Source organism: Onychomys torridus, chromosome 15 (genome assembly GCF_903995425.1).
Source record: "Onychomys torridus chromosome 15, mOncTor1.1, whole genome shotgun sequence".
Classification (NCBI taxonomy): Eukaryota; Metazoa; Chordata; class Mammalia; order Rodentia; family Cricetidae; genus Onychomys; species Onychomys torridus.
Window position 1 is genome coordinate 24,350,264 of NC_050457.1, and position 16,791 is coordinate 24,367,054.

Below are 16,791 nucleotides of genomic sequence, written 5' to 3' on the forward strand. Positions count from 1 at the left end.
ATACTTCTCTAAGAGTCAAGGCATGGTGCCACATATCTATATCTATATCTATATCTAGCAGTTGGGAGGCAGAGGCAAGATTACGAATTTCCCATTTAAAAAATTTTTTAGACTATAACATATTTTGACCATTTTCTTTCCTCTTTCCCAACTCGTCCCAGTTCTTTTGTACCCACCCATATTCACACACACACTCTCTCTCTCAAAACAAAAACAAAAACAAAAACAAAAACAAAAAACCAAGCTGGGCGGCAGTAGCACACACCTTTAATCCCAGTACTCAGGAGGGAGAGGAAGGCAGATCTCTGTGAGCTTGAGGCCAGCCTGGTCTACAGAGTGAGTTCCAGGACAGCCAGAGCTACATTGAGAAACCCCTGCCTTAAAAAGAATAAAAAAAAAAAAAAGGAAAAGAAGAAGAAAATGCTCATCTGAAATATAACAGTTTGAGTGAAAACACACACACCCCCTAAGCCAGTGTAAACTCTTAGATGTAAAAACCTGCCTGGACAGTGTTTACAGCTTAGAGGAAAGCACACAAATATATATACTTAAGATATACATCTTCCTGGTATTTAAAAGATATTAGAAAATTTTAGACATTTGAGTTTTATTAATGCTGCCAAGAAGATGATCCTTGGGTTTCCTAAAGTAAGTACCTGGGATGCAGTAATTCTAGTACACGGATTGAATAAGAACAAGCCTTGGATGAGATCAAGCAAGTCATCTCCTGCTGCAATGAAGATGTGCTGCAGTGGGATCCCCGGGAAACTCTTAAAGGTCACGTAATCCGGAAGACTACACATGTCCTGAAAAACAGATTTTTACAGTTCAAATTTAAGTAAAGGATTCTGAGACACAGAAATGGAACAAAGAAACAAAATATGACCTGTCAAATAATCTGTGTAGAAAATTCTAAGAAAACTATTTAAGGGGAAAAAACAAACTGGAATTGTAACCTATAAAGGCTGTAAGACATAAATATAATATAAATACACTTAGAAATCATAGTTCCATATACTAGCAAACACCAGAACAGAAAACACAATATTTAGCTGAGCTTGGGAGGTAAAGGCAGCTGGATCTCTCTGAGCTCAGGGCCAGCCTGGTCTACAAAGCAAGTTCCAGGACAGCCAGGACAGTTACACAGAGAAATCCTGTCTTGAAAAACAAACAAACAGGGCTGGAGAGGTGGCTCAGGGATTAAGAGCACTGGCTGCTCTTCCAGAGGTCCTGAGTTCAATTCCCAGTAACCACATGGTGGCTCACAACCATCTGTAATGAGATCTGGTGCCCTCTTCTGGCCTGCAGGGATGCAGGCAGGCAGAAAGAACACTATATATGTAATAAATCTTAAAAAAACAAAAAAAAAAAGACAAACAAACAAAAGGAGCACACAATACTTTATAATTATGTCAAAAAGGAAAATATTTGGTTGAGAATATGTACTGAAAGCTGCAAAATGCCGATGAAATAAATATCTATATAAAATATGAGAAATGTTTATGGTTTCAGAGATTGAAGACAGGAAAGAAGTGATTCTCCAGAAAACAGGGTTAAAATCTTGCTTGACAAATTACATATGCAAACCAATTATTCTGAATCTTATATAGAGAAGTAAAGGACTAGTTAGTTGAAACCATTTTCAAAAATAAAAAAGTGGGAATTGGCCGGGCAGTGTCGGCGCACGCCTGTAATCCCAGCACTCGGGAGGCAGAGGCAGGTGGATCTCTGTGAGTTCAAGGCCAGCCTGGTCTACAGAGCTAGTCCAGGACAGGCTCCAAAGCTACAGAGAAACCCTGTCCCGAAAAACAAAACAAACAAACAAACAAACAAAAAAAGTGGGAATTGCTTTATGTACCTATTTTAAGACCCAAAAGAGCAACTGTATGGTACTGACTGAAGGACAGATAGGGATCAATGGAGCACACAGAAAACCCAGAGATCCCTATCTATCTGTCAAGCATAGTTCTGAAAAGGCATAAAGGAGCTCTGTTGAGTCTTTTTGAGAAAACAGTGCTGTAGCATGTAGACACACACACAGGACAAGGACAGCTTAGAACGGCATGGTAACGCATACCTATAATCCTACCACTCCAGAGACCAAGGCAGGAAGACCTTAAATTGTAGGTCCCAATCAATCAAATAATCAATCAATCCCCAAATAAACCAAAACACAAAAAAACTCAATTAGGAAATTACAAAATGACAAAAAAGAAATCAGTTGGATATTAATTTTAGTCTTAGATACTTCAGTTACAGTTTTAACAAGAACATAAGAATCTGGTTTTAAATGTTCACTTTCCTTTCTTATTGATTTTGGTGACGGAGGGGTACAAGAATGTGTGTGGTATATATGTGTGTCTGAAGCTGAGGAGACAGGTCTCTGACTGAACCTAGAGTTAGGCTAGTAGCCAGCAAGCCCCAGGAATCCTCCTAGCCTGTCTTCTACAGCAGTGGAGCCACAGGCATGCTACAACTGGGTTTTGTGTTGTTGTTGGTTTTGTAACGGTGCTGGATATTCAAATTCAGGTCCTCATGCTTGGGCAGTAAGCACTCTTAACCACTAAGCCATGTCCACAGCCCCCTAAGATTCATTTTTCTAATATTTATTTGCTCCTCGGAACCTGGGGTGTGTAGATGTATCCTGCTTGTTAAATAAGAAACACAGAGCCAGTTGCAGAGTTAAAAACCACGAGGTCAGAGCCAAAGCAGAAAACCTTACCCTTCACTGCTTCTGCGGTTCCTCCTCTCCGCAAGAGACCTACTTCTGTGCGTCCTGTCTATTTAAAGACTTTCTGTTCTCCTCCCTCATTGGTTGTAACCAGTCCTGCCCTGTGGTGGTCAGGCTCAGGCTTCTCAGTAGCTAGCTCTTACAACTTAACTCAACCCATTTCTATTCATCTATATGTTGCCAAGTGGCCGTGGCGTTACTGGTCTGTGGGCATCTTGCTTCTCCTTGGGCAGCAGGCTGGCGTCTCTCTCGACTCCACCCTTCCTTGTCTTCAGTTCGACTGTACTGCCTAACCTTATCCTGCCTTGCCACAGGCCAATGCAGCTTTATTTATCAACCAATCAGATATTCACAGCGTACAGAAAGACATCCCACAGCACTGGCGCTACAATGGGAATGGAAAGTCAAAAGTTCTTCAACCTCGCCGGGCAGTGGTGGCGCAAGCCTTTAATCCCAGCACTCGGGAGGCAGAGCCAGGCAGATCACTGTCAGTTCGAGGCCAACCTGGGCTACCAAGTGAGTTCCAGGAAAGGCGCAAAGCTACACAGAGAAACCCTGTCTTAAAAAACCAAAAAAAAAGAAAATCCTTCAACCTCAAGTATCTGAGTAAGCCAAGACCCAGCCATACCACTCTTGGGCATATACCCAAGGAATGCTCAATCATACCACAAAGATACATGCTCAACTATGTTCATAGCAGCACTATTCATAATATCCAGAATCTTGAAACAACCTAGATGCCTGTCAACTGAAGAATGGATTAAGAAAATGTGGTACATATACACAATGGAGTACTATTCAGCAGAGAAAAACAATGACAGCATGAAATTCGCAGGCAAATGGATAGAACTAGAAAATATCATCCCTGAGTGAGGTAACCCAAACCCAGAAGGACAAACATGGTCTGTACTCACTCATAAGTGGATTCTAAATATAAAGTAAAGAACAATCAGACTGCAGCCCACAGAACCAGGAGGCTACATAGCAGGGGGGACCCTAGGATGACTGTGGCTTATAATAAGTTTTGGTTTTACTCAGTTACTGGGCAAGCCTCAGTGAAACATTTCACTATTAGGATAAGAATTTGTACTGTATCAAGTTGATAATAGAATAAACAAACAAACAAATAAGTAAGTAAGTAAATAATGGAGGGAAAGAAGAATCTGAGTAAATGCCAGGCAGTGATGGCACATCCTTTAATCCCATCACTCAAGGCAGAGGCAGGAGGATCTCTGTAATTTTGAGACCAGGCTGTTCTACAGAGCTAGTTCTAGGACAGCCAAGGCTACACAAAGAAACCCTTTCTTGAAAAACCAAAATAAACAAATAGAGAATCTGAGTAAGTGGTGACAGATTGCTGCAATTGTTACTGAAAGCCAGGTGAACCCAGTGCTTTCTCAGAGGCCCCGAGGAAAAGACACATGTCCATCCTGGGGCTGGGGCCAGCCTCAAAGGACTTAAGGTTTCAGTTCTTGGGAACTTGATTTTAAAGCCCTGAAGAACCAGGAGACGTCAGTACCAAGGCCATTGAGTACTCAGTCCGGAATTCACTGGAGATATCCTATGTTCTGTTGGAACAACATTACCTGACTAGTTTCCTGCTGACTTTGTCCAACTGTACGATGGCTTTCTGCTGATTCTGTCCCATCTCCTGTCTCCCCATTTTCACCCCCCCAAAACTATAGATGCTGAACTTAATTAACTTGCTCACCTAAGTCATCAACTTGTGCAAGGCTCTTGACCCCTAACTTTCCCATCTTCTTTATTTCTCATCCCCTATTCCTCCCTTCTCAGGTACATGTCCCTGAGGAACAACTTGCTGGTCCAAGATGATTTTTGTTTTGTTTTGTTTTGTTTTCTTTTTGAGACAGGGTTTCTCTGTGTAGCTTTGCACCTTTCCTGGAACTCACTTTGTAGCCAAGCCTGGACTCGAACTCACAGAGATCCGCCTGCCTCTGCCTCCCGAGTGCTGGGATTCAAGGCGTGTGCCACCACTGCCCGGCTGATTTTTTTTATATATAATTTAATTTTTAATTTTACATATCAGCCAGGGATTCCCCTGTCCTCCCTCCTCCTGCCCCCCCCCCCCATTTTTTTGAGACAGTCTCTCTATGTCATCCCAGCTATCCTGAAGCTTGCTATGTAGACTAAACTGGCCTAAAACTCAGTGATTCTCCTACCTCGGCCTCTGAGTGCTAGGATTAAAGGTGTGTACCTCTACACCTAGCATTATAGTAGATCACTAAACTGTAATATGTAATTTAGCAATTTACAATCAGTATCTTTTTCTTTAAAAAGAGATGGGTCTTGCTCAGGCTGGCTTCAAAATCTTGAGCTCAAGCAATCCTCTTGGATCATTCTCTTAGTAGCTGGGACTTGAGAGATAGATATATCAATCATTTTTTGGAATAAGATGATGATAAGAAATAGTTAAATTGTACTAATAATACAATAAATATACTTAGATTATCTAGATAGTAGGTAACTAACATAAATCTCCATAAAGGAGAGCATTATTCAGCCATCAGAAAAAGAAAAGGTCAGCACAGCATGGTGGCACACCATTTTAATCCCAGCACTGGAGAAGCAGCAGTAGCTGGGTCTCTGGTGGTCCAAGGCCAGCTAGAGTTAGGTAGTCAGAAACTGCCTCAATCTGATGAATACCACACCAAAAACCAAACCAAAACAAAACAACCGCAAACTGTCTCAATTAAAAAGAAAGCCCAGTTGTGGAAAAGCAAAGGATTAGAGAGCAGCAACAGAGCGAGCCTGTTACTTTCAGTGAGGGAGCCTTGAGCGCGTCCAGTCTCATGGGGCACGTCCCAAGCCCTCACCTTTTAGAGAACGGATGGATGACAGACAAGGTAGTTCTGCCCTACGCTTGAGAGTGCACACTCAGGACCCATCAGCTGAGGGCAGCGACGAACCCGGAGTCGATACTGGGGTGCAGGTCACAATTTTAATGTTTTCCTTTCTCTGTCATCTGCAGTTTCATGATGAGGGTAATTTATTTTTATTTATTTACTTTTGTGAGACAGATGAGGACCCTGCCTGACCCCATTTTAAAGGCAGGAGCTAATAAAAGTAAGTTTCTATTTACTGTGAGAATTGTTTCCTGGAACCTGACCTACCCCAACCATGACCTTGATTTGTTCTTGAGAATACCCTAACTCTCCCTGACCCTCCCTGATCACGTGGTGGGTGACCACAGGATGTTCTTCGATACTTTTTTTTATATTTCCTGATTGCCCCAGTGTGTCCCTTCTGTAAAACTACTCATGGTTTTACTCCTTGAAAGGGGCCCAGGAGGTGGATACAGGGCTGCTCTCTTTAACCCGATTTAGGAGGCAGTCACTGGCTCTTGGTACATCCCGATAAAATCAAGCTTGTTTATAATCTGACTCATATTGTAGTGGTCTTATTCTGAAAGACCCCCCGGCACCCCTATAGTAATGCTATGTTTGCAAGGCTTATAAGGGAACAAAAGACAGTTCCAGGAAATAGAATGGCCCCACCGCAGCCCAGATAGCCGATAGATAAGCAGGATGTCAGGGGCAGACTGCCTGGCGTCAGTGCGGGAGGGCCAGAGCAGCTGGAATTCTAGATAGGGGTTGAGTCAACACACATATCTAGTTACCAAGGGAAAAACCCACAAACCGCCCTGAGCCTGAGTTCACGCCCCATTTGATTTATGCTCATATATTCGCGCCTCACTTTGACAGAGCTTTGTCCAATTAGAATCCTTTGACTATTCGCGCCTCACTTTGAATTGTCCAATCAGAGCTTTGTCCAATTAGAACCCTTTGACTATTCGCGCCTCACTTTGACAGAGCTTTGTCCAATTAGAACCCTTTGACTATTCGCGCCTCACTTTGAATTGTCCAATCAGAGCTTTGTCCAATTAGAACCCTTTGACTATTCGCGCCTCACTTTGACAGAGCTTTGTCCAATTAGAACCCTTTGACTATTCGCGCCTCACTTGAATTGTCCAATCAGAGCTTTGTAACCATTCGCGCCTTGTTTAAATTATCCAATCAGAACCCTTTGACTAATGCTTTCCCGCGCTTCTTGCTATAAAAACCCATCTTACCAACCCAGAGGCGCACAAGTTTTCCGAGAGACTTGGTTGCCCCAGGTACCTGTGTTTAAATAAACCTCGTGCTGTTGCATCTGATCCGTGGTCGCTGCGTGCTCCTTGAGCCGGGGGTCTCTCCTGAGGGGAGACCTCTCCGGGGGTCTTTCAATTCTCATTGTTGGGATTAACACAGGACCTTAGTACATAGCTCAAGTGGTCTGGAACTCATATGTTAACCAGCATGGCCTTGAATTCTCAAAGATCTTTGAGACTGTAAGTATGTGCTACCATGCCCACCTAAGAGGATACTTTTCAAGTTGGTTCAGTGACAGAGCACTTATCCAGCATGGGAAAGGTCTTGGTCCTTTAGAACTCTAGCACCGAAAAATTAATTATTTTCTTCCTTAGCCATACAGCTACTCAGATACAGCAAACTAACTTTATAGGATCCTAACTGCATTTCAAAGAGAAAGCATAAAGGCTTACAGGCCACTGTTCTTCAGTTGGTGTACCCAAAGTTTCAAATATTCTTGTTAGCTGATCAAGGTCTGAATCTCCAGGCAAAAAAGGAACCTGAAATTAAGAAATAGACATTTCAAACAGACATTTATTGAGAGTAGATACATAAATAATGCTACAAAAAGTTATAATAAAAAAATTAAACTCAGGTTTGGAGAGATGGCTCAGAGGTTAAAAGCACTGGCTGCTCTTCCAAAGGTCCTGAGTTCAATTCCCAGCAACCTCATGGGGGATCTGATGGCCTCTTCCATCATGCATAGAGCATTGATATATAGAATATACCAGTAAATAAATCTAAAAAAAACTACTAAAACCCAAAGCCAAACTCTGCAACAATTAAAAACTTACTTCAACAGGGCTGGAAAGAGCTAAAACAGCTTTTAAAAGCTGTGAAAAATCACTGATTTCCATATCAACTTAGTCCTTTTCAGTCCAAACTCACCTTCTCCTCCCTCTCTGTAAAAGGCAGAGCTGGGCAACTTCCAGGAGGTGCACTGACACTTTTTTTTTTTTTTAAAGATTTATTTATTATGTATACAGCCTGCATGACTGCAGGCCAGAAGAGGGCACAAGATCTCATTACAGATGGTCTATAAGCTACCATGTGGTTGCTGGGAATTGAACTCAGGACCTCTGGAAGAGCAGTCTGTGCTCTTAACCTGAGCCATCTCTCCAGCCCCCGACACCTTTTTTTTTTTTTTTAAATAACATAATGCTTTATTGATTGTTTTGGGAATTTCCCATCATGCACTGTTAGGGACCAAGATGTCAGGAACCAAACATGAACCATAGAAAGCACTAGCTAAACCAAAGAACAACTCATAAGCCCCTTCCCAGAGCAGTAACCAGAGGCCTCCCAAGACAAGAGAACATCCCACAGTCAGGTGCCATGACAACCGAACGTAAAGAGCATTCCAGGGTCAGGCAGCCTAGCAACAGAATATACTGCCCCTGACCAGTGACCTTAGCCGATGTCTCACAGGTGCACTATCTGCCTCACACGTCTTGCACCCCTTCCATGTTCTACATGCCCCTTTTCCCTTTCCCTCCTTCCTGCCCCTTCCCCCCTTATGCTATATAAACCATGTGGAGAACAATAAAGATTGGCGGCTTGATCAGAATACTGTCTTGCTGCTGTCTCTTTGTGTCGCCCTGTCCTTCCATTCTCTCCCACAGGATTGGTGGCCCCGTTGACACCCCGCTGGCCGGGGCAATGCACTACACATACACTTTTTGAAGAGCTTCCCTCAGTGGCCTAGAGCAGATTTCCAATCGATTCCAAACAGGTTTTTAAAAATTCGTTTTATTCTTCCCTATGTGTAAGCATGTGCTTGCATGTATGTCTGTGTAACACGCTCATGCCTGACACCCTCGGGGGCTAGAAGAGGGTGTCAGAGTCCCTGGAAGTGGAGTTACAGGGATTATGAGCTACTATGCACCAGGTGCTGGGTCCTGGGTCCTCTTAAGTGCTAAGTCATCTGTCCAGCCCTCCAAAAGTAGATTTTTGCCATCCAATTCTCAGCTGTGCCTTTGAACAGTGTCTATCTAGATTCCACCCCTGGAATGAATTCTTCCCTGGATGATCTCAGTGGTGGGCAATCGTGACTGGTGCTTATATCTGATATCCCTAGGATTAGTTCACTTATTTATTAGTCAACCCTTCACTGTCCCCATCCCACTACGGCTGTGAGTGAGGAAAAAGGGTAGGGGATTGAGTGGAAGAGTCTCACTCGCAGGCTAACTTTAAACCAAAGGTGATTCTCCCTGCCTCAGCCTCCAAGTGCTGGGATTACAGGTCTAAGCCACCACACCTTGTATATTCTTAAATGTTCCTGAACAAATTATCGTGTGGTTTGTTTTCTTTCTTTCTTTCTTTTTCTTTCTTTCTTTCTTTCTTCTCTCTCTCTCTCTCTCTCTCTCTCTCTCTCTTTCTTTCTTTCTCTCTTTCTTTCTTTCTTTCTTTTTGAGACAGGGTTTCTCCATGTGGTTTTGGTGCCTGTCCTGGATCTCGATGAGCAGACAAGCCTGGGCTTGTACTCACAGAGAACCGCCTGGCTCTGCCTCCCAAGTGCTGGGATTAATGGCGTGGTTTGTTTTCTAACTGGGCCCAGAGTTGGTACAAGCTCTAGTAGAAAGAATTCAGAAATGTCTCACGCTTGTGCAGAAAACATTTTAGCAACTGAGTTATTTTCCAGCCTTTGTGATGGTTAATTTTGTCAGCTTGATAGAATTTAGAATCACCAGGAAAACAAACCTCAGGTAACTGTAAGGGAGTTTCTTACAGAGTGAAAAGGGTCAAGGAAAAACACCCTGACCCTAATTGACCCCAGGACCTGGGCTTGAAATCCTACCAATCCCTGATGTTGCCCCAGAATCAGGCCACAAAAATCCAAACCCCCCTGGAGCCCCCCCCCCCCCAATCCCATGTAAGCTCTGTACTCTGTTCAGTTTGCTGCTCCTTCTCACCCTAGAGGCAGCCACCCTCCTCCTGGATTCTGCCTTCTCAATAAATCTCGAGTGAGGTTTCTCTTGTGGTATGACACACCAAGTGGAGCCCAACTGCTCACCAGAGCAGAGCAGAGCAGAGCTGCAACCCTTTGGCTGGGGAAACTTTCCGCTAGTGGAGCTGAGTTGTGACTTTCCTACTCAGCAGAGCTGTAACTGCTCCCCTGCAGAGTTGTTACACTTGCATTGGGGAGGAAAGGCCCATCCTAATGTGGATGGCACCATTGTAAATCCTGGACTAAATAAAGAGCTTCTCGAGCTTCCGTGGCCATGACTTCTCTGCTAAAATGGACTCTACACTCACGCTGTGAACCAAAACAAAGCCACTGTTCCTCATTGTGAGTTGTCAGTATTTTGTCATAGCAATGTGAAAATACCTATACATGACTGGCCTCAAATTCTTAATTTTTCTGCTTCTTCCCAAGTCACTGAGGCTTTGTTTTGTGAGACAGAATTTTACTATGTAATCCAGGCTAGTCTTGAACTCATATTGATCTTCTGCCTCAGCCTCCCACATCCTAGGATTATAATATGTGCCATCATAACCTGTTGAAACTTTTATTTAACAAGCTGACTTTGCTTATCAATTTCTTGCTGTAGGATTACAATGAAAAGGTAATTCCTAGAAAATTATGAGACCTTTATTAACCATACTTAAGGGTATACATGAATTTAGGACTTACCCTTAGAAGCAATTCTGCTAATATACAGCCAACAGCCCACATGTCCACACCTACACCATACATTCTAGCTCCAAACAGTAACTCAGGGGCCCGGTACCATCTGGGGGGAAAAAAAAAATGAAATACTGTCATATGAGACTCCAATTATTAAGGCTTTGTTTTATTTTATTCTTTTGAGACATGGTCTCAACTCAGTAGCTCTGATATCCTGGAACTCACTATGTAGACCAGGCTGGCCTCCAACTCCCAAGTGCTAGGATTAAAGCCCAACAAGGCTGATTGTTAAAAGATGAACAGGGATTGGGGATTTAGCTCAGTGGTAGAGTGCTTGCCTAGCAAGCGCAAGGCCCTGGGTTCTCACCTGGGGTGTGTGTGTGGGGGGACGACGGGGATGGGACGGGACGGGACTAGTTCAAAGATGAACTACCCTTGAATGTTTTTAGACCCGATCACTGAACATGAGTCCTGAAGCACCCTGCCTTGCTAATTCTCAAGAACACTATTCTTGAAATTCTCTCCACTTTCCCATTATAAACTCTTTGTTTTCTACTAGACTTTTCCTCTTAACATGCTAATATCACTTCTCTAAAATCTATTTGCATCCAATTCCCCTTCTCTCATTCTTCCCTAAATTTCCCGATTTTAATTTTTTTGTTTTTGAAACAGGATCTTAGGCAGCCCAGGCTGGTCTCAAGATCATATAGTTAAGGTACCCTTGAATTTTTTAAATTTATTCATATTATGTATGTGAGTGCTCTATCTGCAAGAACATCTTGATGACCGAAGAGGGTATCAGATCCCACCACAGACTATTTGAGCCACCATGTAGTTGCTGGGAATTGAACTCGGAACCTCTGGAAGAGCAGCCAGTGTTCTGATTCATTGAGTCCATATCCCCAACCCATACCTTGAATTCTTGATCCTCCTGCCTCTGCATTCAAAGTGCTGGGATTTCAAGTGTGATAACACATCTGGCCCCTAAACTCTTCATATTAATCTTTTAAAGGTCTGATCATTTATCTGTTATGATTAAAGATTGATTTTTGAAGCCAGGCAGTGGTGGTGCATACCTTTAATCCTAGCATTCGGGAGGCAGAAGTAGGTGGATCTCTGAGTTCCAGGACAGCCAGGACTACACAGAACCCTGCCCATGTCTCTTAGAGATCTGTTCCTGGAGTCTTTGACATCCTTCATTCTCTTGGCCAAAGTTTCTTCTGCAGCTTCCTTCTTATTTTTCTTAGTACTGTTTATTCAGAGCAGTGCGTTCGTGTTTATGCTGTAGGGTGTGTGGAGTAACAAAGACACTGAATCCTGGGTAACTACGTTGGTCCTGGGCTTTACCTTCACTGGGCTTTCAAACAGTATGTTGGCCGACACCATCTTCTTTAGAGAGACTAAAATGTTTTCAGAATCTGCTAGCTCCTTTGGGCGCCAACCTCAGAGGCACAGTAGTAGCCTTCAAGTCCAAGAGTACCCCTTTCCCTCCTTCTTTTTGTTTTTACAATAAATCAAGTTGAGAACACTCAGACAGGCACCGACGATGGACCCTCAAACAGACTTGCCCTTCCTCCCTCCAATTCTACTTGGTCTCTACCAAGAACGCCCTTATTCAACAGCAGATGCACTCAGTGGTGCATCGGGATACCTTGCGTCATGGAAGAACCTTGTTTGTTGTTCCCATCACTGATTCAGACCACATAACCCTTCCTCTCTTCACTCAGGGCACTAACAGCAACTTCTGTGGCCATGTGTTTCTTACAGAAAGTATGTTTTGGTTCATCATCCACTTCAACAAGTTCCTGACAACCAATAGCTAAGAAGAAGAGACTCAGCTTCATCTGGACACAGCCGACCGCCTAGGAGATGCCATGAAAAAGGGTCCCGTAACCTTTAAAGTCAGGGTTCTTATCCCTACCACTGTGTTTTATTAGCTTCATCACTCTGGTAATTAATCAAACTGTTGAAATCTTTCCAGTACTCATAGCCCCTACTTTTTACTTGTGGGTGTGTGGTCACGTAACTGATATTCATAAAATTTATTTGGAAGAAGGTAACAAAATAATTTATGGAAGATTCTGAAATTTTTCTCAGATCCTTGAAAATCTTAGGAATTAATAAATGCAAGCATAACTTTAGTTCCAGCACTTAGGAGGCAAAAGCAGGTGGATCTTAGTTCAAGGCCAATCTGATCTACAGAGTGAGTTGCAGGACAGCCAGGGCTACAAAGAGAAACTGTTTCCAAAACAAAAACAAAAACACTAAAACAAAACCAACCAAATAAACAAACAAAACAAAGGCAGGCCAGATGTGATGACACACATCTATCATTCCAACATGGGGTAGAAGTGGGTAGGGAGTTCAAAGTCATCCTTAGATAAACAGAGCATTTGGGGTCTGCCTAGGGTTATATGAGACCATTTCCAAAAAGAAAAGAAAAGAAAAACAAAAACAAAGCCACTATGACAAGAATTATAAAATCTGTAGTCTAACCAGGTGATGATGGCGCACGCCTGTAATCCCAGCACTCGGGAGACAGAGGCAGGCGGATCTCTGTGAGTTCGAGGCCAGCCTGGGCTACCAAGTAAGTTCCAGGAAAGGCACAAAGCTACACAGAGAAACCCTGTCTCACAAAACAAAACAAAACAAAAATCTGTAGTCCTTATTTAGTGTGTTTTTTTGCCTGTTGACACATCAAAAGTATGAACAAAAGCCACAATTTTTTATAATATAAAATGCAACTATTAATGCTTTGCATAGAGAATTTACATCCACACAGAGACTATAGGATCAGTATTGACAAACAGAATAAACACAGGGCCAATAAATTTGAAATACAAGGCCACTGAAGCTGCAGCTTATCTAATTAAAATGCAAAAACAGAACAAGTTCTTCGCCCGCGCGCGTGCATGTGTGCGTGCGTGCGTGTGCGTGTCTAAGATGTAGAGCACTTGTGGGAGTGGGAAAGATGGCTCAGTTTGTTTTCACTGCACATCCCACGTGAGCATTAAGGCCTGAGGTTGATCCCAGCACACATGTAAAAAAGCCAGGGATGGTAGTACATGCATTTAATTCCAAGGCTGGGAGGCAGAAAGGAGGAACCCTGGGATTCACTGGCCGGCAAATCTGAGCTAATCAGTGAGCCCAGATCCCAGTGAGAGACCTATCCCAAAGATCAAAGTGGAGGGAGATGGCTCAGTGCGTAAAGTGCTTGCTGTTCACGAATCACAACAGAGTACTGGACCCCAAGCATCCATGTAAATGCCAGGTGATCTTGGTGATTCATCTGTGCTAAGGGAAATGGAGACAGGGGATCCCCAGAGCAACCTAGGTAGTTAAATTGGCTGAATTAGCAAGCTCTGGGGCCAAGAGAGAGACTCTGCCTCAATACGTAATACGTAAGCTGGAGAGAGACTGAAGAAGGCACTTGATGTCAGCCTTTGGCCTCCAAACACATGCACCCCCCATATGTGAACACACACACAGAGCTACCAAGGAACTACACCTGAAGACGTCTTTTGGCCTCCAGACACATAGGTGCCTCCTCTCCTACATATGCAAAAGAAGTAAAACATTTGCCCAAGACCCTGCGTTATATCCATAGTTAGATATTCAGTCACACAAAACAAAATGAAAAGTGGGCCAGTGAAATGACGCACTGGATAAATGTCCTTGCAATGCAAGCCTGTCAACTCGAATTTGGTCCCCAAAACCCTAGATGGATAAAGAATGATGCCCTCACTCATACACAGACATTCATATATGTACATATGCATTTAATTAAAACACACACACACACACACACACACACACGTTTTCTTTTTCTTCATATATATATATATATATATATATATATATATTTTTTTTTTTAATGTGGAGCTGAGGATCGAACCCAGGGCCTTGAGCTTCCTAGGCAAGCACTCTACCACTGAGCTAAATCCCCAACCCCCTTGTTTTGTTTTTCAAGACAGGGTTTCTCTGTATAGTCCCAGCTGTCCTAGAACTAATTAGCTCTGTAGACCAGGCTGGCCTCAACTTGAGATCTGCCTGCCTCTGCCTCCTGAGTGCTAGGATTAAAGGAGTTTGACACCCATGTCCCACTTACAATTTCTTGAGTTAAAAAAGTTACTGGGGGGGGGGGGTTGGGATTTAGCTCAGTGGTAGAGCGCTTGCCTAACAAGTGCAAGGCCCTGGGTTCAGTGCTCAGCTCCGGAAGAAGAAAAAAAAAAAAAAAGTTACTGGGAGAATCAAGATGTAGTTCAGTTAATCACCAGCTAGCTCATCAAAAATATGTCTGGGCCGGGCGGTGGTGGTGGTGCACGTCTTTAATCCCAGCACTCGGAAGGCAGAGCCAGGCATATCTCTGTGAGTTCGAGGCCAGCCTGGTCTACCAAGCGAGATCCAGGAAAGGTGCAAAGCTACACAGAGAAACCCTGTCTCGAAAAACCAAAAAAGTCTGAGGACTGAGTTAATTAGATTCTGTCTGAAAGAGCTGCGTGCTTGTCACTGTGGCAAAGTAGACTTAATATAAAAAGGGCTGTATTTGAGACAACACCAACGGTGACTCACTCCTGAGTTCTACAAAGGTAGTTCAGAGAAGCTAGCTGATGTTCATTAGTGGTCAACTGTGAACATGAACTCTCAGTTTTTTGTTGTTGTTGTTGTTGTTGTTGAGCTGAGGATTGAACCCAGGGACTGAGCTAAATCCCCAACCTGAACTCTCAGTTTCTTAAGGTGTCCTCACCTGGTCACAACTTGATGCGTGTAAGCCCTATTAGGACTCCCAAATGATTTGGCCAGGCCAAAATCTGCCAGTTTCAGAACTCCATTCTCATCCAACAACAAGTTGTTTGGTTTTAGATCCTGTATCAAACAGTTAGCAAAACAAACAAACAAAGTCAAGCAGGATTAGAGGAAAACAACACAAGGAGACATTTAGCTAGTCTATTTATTTGAGACAGAGTCTTAAGTAGCCCAGGCTGGTTTTGAATTCACTATGTAGTCAAAAAGGACAACCTTGAATTTCTGTTGCTTCTGCCTTTACTCCCAAGAATTACTGTTGCTACTACCTTTACTGCTCGGATTGCAATTTATGTAGCAAATACGGTGTTGAGGACTGGAATGCAGGGCTTCTTGTATGTTGAGCATGAATTTTACCAAATGATCTATGCCCCTAGCTCCAGTTAAACTTTAAAACAAGAAAACTGGGGGTTGGGGATTTAGCTCAGTGGTAGAGCACTTGCCTGGCAAGCGCAAGGCCCTGGGGTTCGGTCCTCAGCTCAAAACAACAACAACAACAACAACAACAAGAAAACTGGACATACTGGCACCCACTGGTAACCCCAGAACCTAGGAAACTTAAGACAAAGGCAGTCTAGGTGTGGTGCTTTGAAAGAAAATGGTCCCCAAGGGAGTGGCACTATTAGGAAGTGTGGCTTTGTTGAATTAGGTGTGGCCTTGCTGGAGGAAGTATATCACTGTGGGGTGGGCTTTGAGGTCTCTTTTGCTCAAGCTTCCCTCAGTGTACTATACAGACCAATTCCTGTTGCCTTCTGATCAAGATGTAGCCAGCACCATGTCTGCCTACACACTGCCATGTTCCCTACCGTGATGATGATGGACTGAACCTTTGAACTGTAAGTGAGCCACCCTCAATTAAATGTTTTCCTTATAAAAGATGCTGTAGTCATGGTGTCTCTTCACAGCAATAGAAACCCTAACTAAGATATTTAGCTACAGGGGAAGACTATCTTCAAAACAAAACCCACCAACTGAACTGGCAAGGTAAGAGCTATTTGTAGTAAACTTAATGACCTAAATTTTATTCTCAGAACCTGGAGTGGCAGGAGAGAAGTGACCCGTAGGAACTGTCATCTGGCTTCCACATATATACTGTGCACACACCCTCCTCCAGTCATGTACCTGCACTCACATACACAAATACATGCACTCAAAATACATAAAATAGAAACCTGAACTGACCAATGACAAGGTTTGCCTAAACTTAAGCAGCAACATTAAAAGTCAGGTGTGGTGAAACACATCTATAATCCTAGCAATCAGGAGTCAGAGAATCAAGAATTTGAGGTGACCCTGGGCACCATCCTGGAATATAAAGCAAGACCTCTCCCTCTCATGGATAGTTGGGATGATTACTTAAAATCTTACCCTGTGTAGAATCCAATGCTGATGTAAATACTCTAACCCCTGAAGAGTCATCAACATGTAGGCTTTAATGTGGGATGGTGTCAACACAAGACTATTATCCTTTATTATAACCT

General features: G+C 43.2%; 1 protein-coding gene across 1 annotated transcript in view; it reads right to left on the reverse strand.

The window, feature by feature from the left end:
* Cdk7 (cyclin dependent kinase 7) overlaps positions 1–16,791 on the reverse strand; it is a 31,787-nt gene that overhangs the window by 2,706 nt on the left and 12,290 nt on the right. The window contains exons 6-10 of the mRNA XM_036207125.1: positions 16,679–16,789; positions 15,255–15,373; positions 10,514–10,613; positions 7,293–7,379; positions 657–806 (exon numbers count right to left, since the gene is read on the reverse strand). Of these exons, the coding sequence (XP_036063018.1) occupies positions 657–806; positions 7,293–7,379; positions 10,514–10,613; positions 15,255–15,373; positions 16,679–16,789 (567 nt within the window). The remainder of the gene's footprint in view (positions 1–656; positions 807–7,292; positions 7,380–10,513; positions 10,614–15,254; positions 15,374–16,678; positions 16,790–16,791) is intronic.